The sequence below is a fragment of the Herpailurus yagouaroundi genome, unplaced genomic scaffold, assembly GCF_014898765.1.
Source record: "Herpailurus yagouaroundi ecotype Mexico unplaced genomic scaffold, PumYag 569, whole genome shotgun sequence".
In the NCBI taxonomy this organism is placed as follows: Eukaryota; Metazoa; Chordata; class Mammalia; order Carnivora; family Felidae; genus Herpailurus; species Herpailurus yagouaroundi.
Genome location: NW_024412786.1, coordinates 1,990,459 through 1,993,097, shown reverse-complemented (window position 1 = coordinate 1,993,097; position 2,639 = coordinate 1,990,459). Strand labels below are relative to the sequence as shown.

Here is a 2,639-nt window from a genome sequence, read left to right as displayed (position 1 = left end):
GGGCTCTGTGCTGACAGCTGGGAGCCTGGAGCCTGCTTCAGATTCTGTGTCTCCCTGTCTCTCTGTTCCTCCCTGGCTCACACCATCTCTCTCTTTCAAAAAATAAATAAACATTAAAAAAATTTTTAAAGTTTACTTTCTAAGGCTACTTTTTCAGGAAGTGGTACTTTTTTTCCTCTTCCGTTAGCTGCTCAAGCAATTAGGAATCATCTTTGTTCTCTCTCCCTTCCCTCATCAGTTGACAAAATCACGTCTAGACATCTTCGCAGGCATCCTCCAAACCAATCCTTTTCTCTTCATCTCCACTTTTGTCACTGGAGACCAGGCCACTTAATCAGCTTCTGCCTAGCACCACAGGCATCGCCTAGCTGGTCCTAGTCCTTTTTTATCTGTTCTTGTTCTGGATTATTTCCCACGTTACAACCGGATCCATACATATGTGTACTTTAACTCACAGCTGTGTGGTCATTTCTTTATTATACCTTTCAGTGCCTTCCTATTGCTTTCAGGATAGACTCCACAATTCATAACCTGGGCTGTAAGTAAGGCCCACATCCCTTCTTTACCTGCACTTTCTCCCCTGATGATCACGTCTGTTCAATAGTTTCAAATACCACCTAAACACTGATTACTTAAATTTACATTTCCATCCTGATTTCCATCTCTTTCACACTAGGAGACCACCCTCTCAGCATATCCACTGGGATGTTGAATAGGCCTTAGACTTAACCAAAACAGAACTATTGAGTTTCTCTACAAATCTCTTTCCCTAGAATCCTTCCCCATCTCAGAAAAGGGTATGTACCATCCTCCACCTAATAGCAAAGGTTGAAAACATAAGAACCGTCCTTGACTCCCACATCTAGTCCATCAGTCTAAAATATACCCCCATTCAGCTACTCATTAAGACTCCCCAGTCAAAATCAGCATCATCTTTCTCCTGGACTATTACAAAAGTTTCCTAACTGGTTCCCTGCTTCTACTTTTACCCTTGTACAGTTCATCTTTCTAAAACCCAATCCTTTCATTCTTTATAAAACCCTCAGCATAAAACTTGAACTCTTTACAGTGGCCTACAGGCCTTACACGATCTGGTTGCTTCTTATCTCTGACTTCGTCTTCCTCTATTCTGTTTTCATTCTCTGTGCTCCAGTCACACTGACCTTTCTGTCCATTAAACCTAAACCACCCATCACAAGGCATCTGTGATTGCTGTTTTTTTTTCTGCTTGGAATGCTTTTCCTCTTGACTTCGCATGGTTGTTCAACTTTCCATTTGGGCCTCAGCTCAGCTGTAATCTTGTCCGAAAAGTCTTCCCTGGCCACAGTAGTTAAGCACCCTCCCAGTTACTCTTTTCTATGAAACTCTTTTATTTTCTTTATAGTACTTAGAGTACTTCAAATTACATTTATGTACTTACATGTTTATTGTTGCTTCCACACCTGAAATATAAGCCCTTAAAGACAAGTTATCATGTCTCTCTTGTTATACTCTAGACATAGAGCAGTGCATAGTAAGGCTCTCACATGTATGCTGACTAACTCATTGCTTATCTGTATGTGTTATCTCAAAGCACTGTCCTTTTTGCCCACTAGGTTCCAAGTTTCTATACTTCTTTCTTTTGAAAGCACCATGCTCTCTCTAAGTTGAAGACTCTTACATCTTCTGTTTCCTGTACGCACCTCAGACCTGCTCTCTTTTTGTGCGTCCCTAACTCATATTCATCCCAGGTATGAGTCTTTTACTTAGAATGGGCTTCCATGATTTCCTTTCTAGGGTTAGGATTCTCTGTATCATGTTCCCATATCACCCTGTTCTTTTTTGTAGCAGTCACCACACTTGAAATGATTTGTAAGCTCTTTGCAGGTGAGGACCAAGTTCCAATCCTCTCCACTTCATCTCCAGCACTTCCGCTTCTGGAACATTGTAGGCATGCGAATATTTGTGAGCTGAATGAATGAATGTTGAATGAACATGAGATTGAGAGGCTCAGATCAGGTAAAACTAGGAGAGCAGTTAGCATGGAAAATGAATTAGCTGACTCTACCTTTCCTACTTCAATAGAAGTTTTTGGATCTTGTGAGCTAGAGATAAGAAAGCATTATATGCACTGAAAGTGCTTTATAAATATGAGGTTTGCTTGTTTGCTAAGGCCTCTTCACCATTAGAGCCCTGTGGTTTGATGGTTATTCAAAGTACAAAACTTTATGTTTCTTAGCCATAATAAATGATTTGTTGTTTTAGAGCTAGGCTTAAAATGTAAAATATAAAGAATTGAGGCTAATATTGAGTGTAGGCCAGTTCATAATCAGTTGGACTGTCTTGCTTTAACAATACATCTGAGTTTTAGTCTTGCCCGTCATGGCCAAATTAGATGATCTCCTCAAGTCAGCTATATCTTTTTGTAAATACAGTTCTTATCTCTGCCCCCCGCCCCACATCTCACCAGAATTGGATTAAACTTAGTAAAATATTTCAAATGTCCTGTATGAAATGTCTCTCATTACATAAAAAGTAATTTAGTTTTCTTATTAATTTCTTCAGAATCTGCCATTGTTTCCTGGCAAGAACAAAGCTGGATATTTTAGAAGCTTTCTTTTCTTTTCTTTTCTTTTCTTTTCTTTTCTTTTCTTTTCTTT

The 2,639-nt window shown here is 39.4% G+C and overlaps 1 protein-coding gene across 6 annotated transcripts in view; it reads left to right on the top strand.

The window, feature by feature from the left end:
* Window positions 1-116: 116 nt before the first annotated feature.
* The window catches only part of MAJIN (membrane anchored junction protein), a 25,241-nt gene continuing 22,718 nt past the window's right edge, over window positions 117-2,639 (top strand). The window contains exons 1-2 of one of the 6 annotated variants that reach the window (XM_040465957.1): window positions 117-1,730; window positions 1,828-1,866. In XM_040465957.1, the coding sequence (XP_040321891.1) occupies window positions 1,845-1,866 (22 nt within the window). In that variant the 5' untranslated portion in view covers window positions 117-1,730; window positions 1,828-1,844. The other 5 variants (XM_040465961.1, XM_040465962.1, XM_040465960.1 and 2 more) reach the window with 5 other exon arrangements.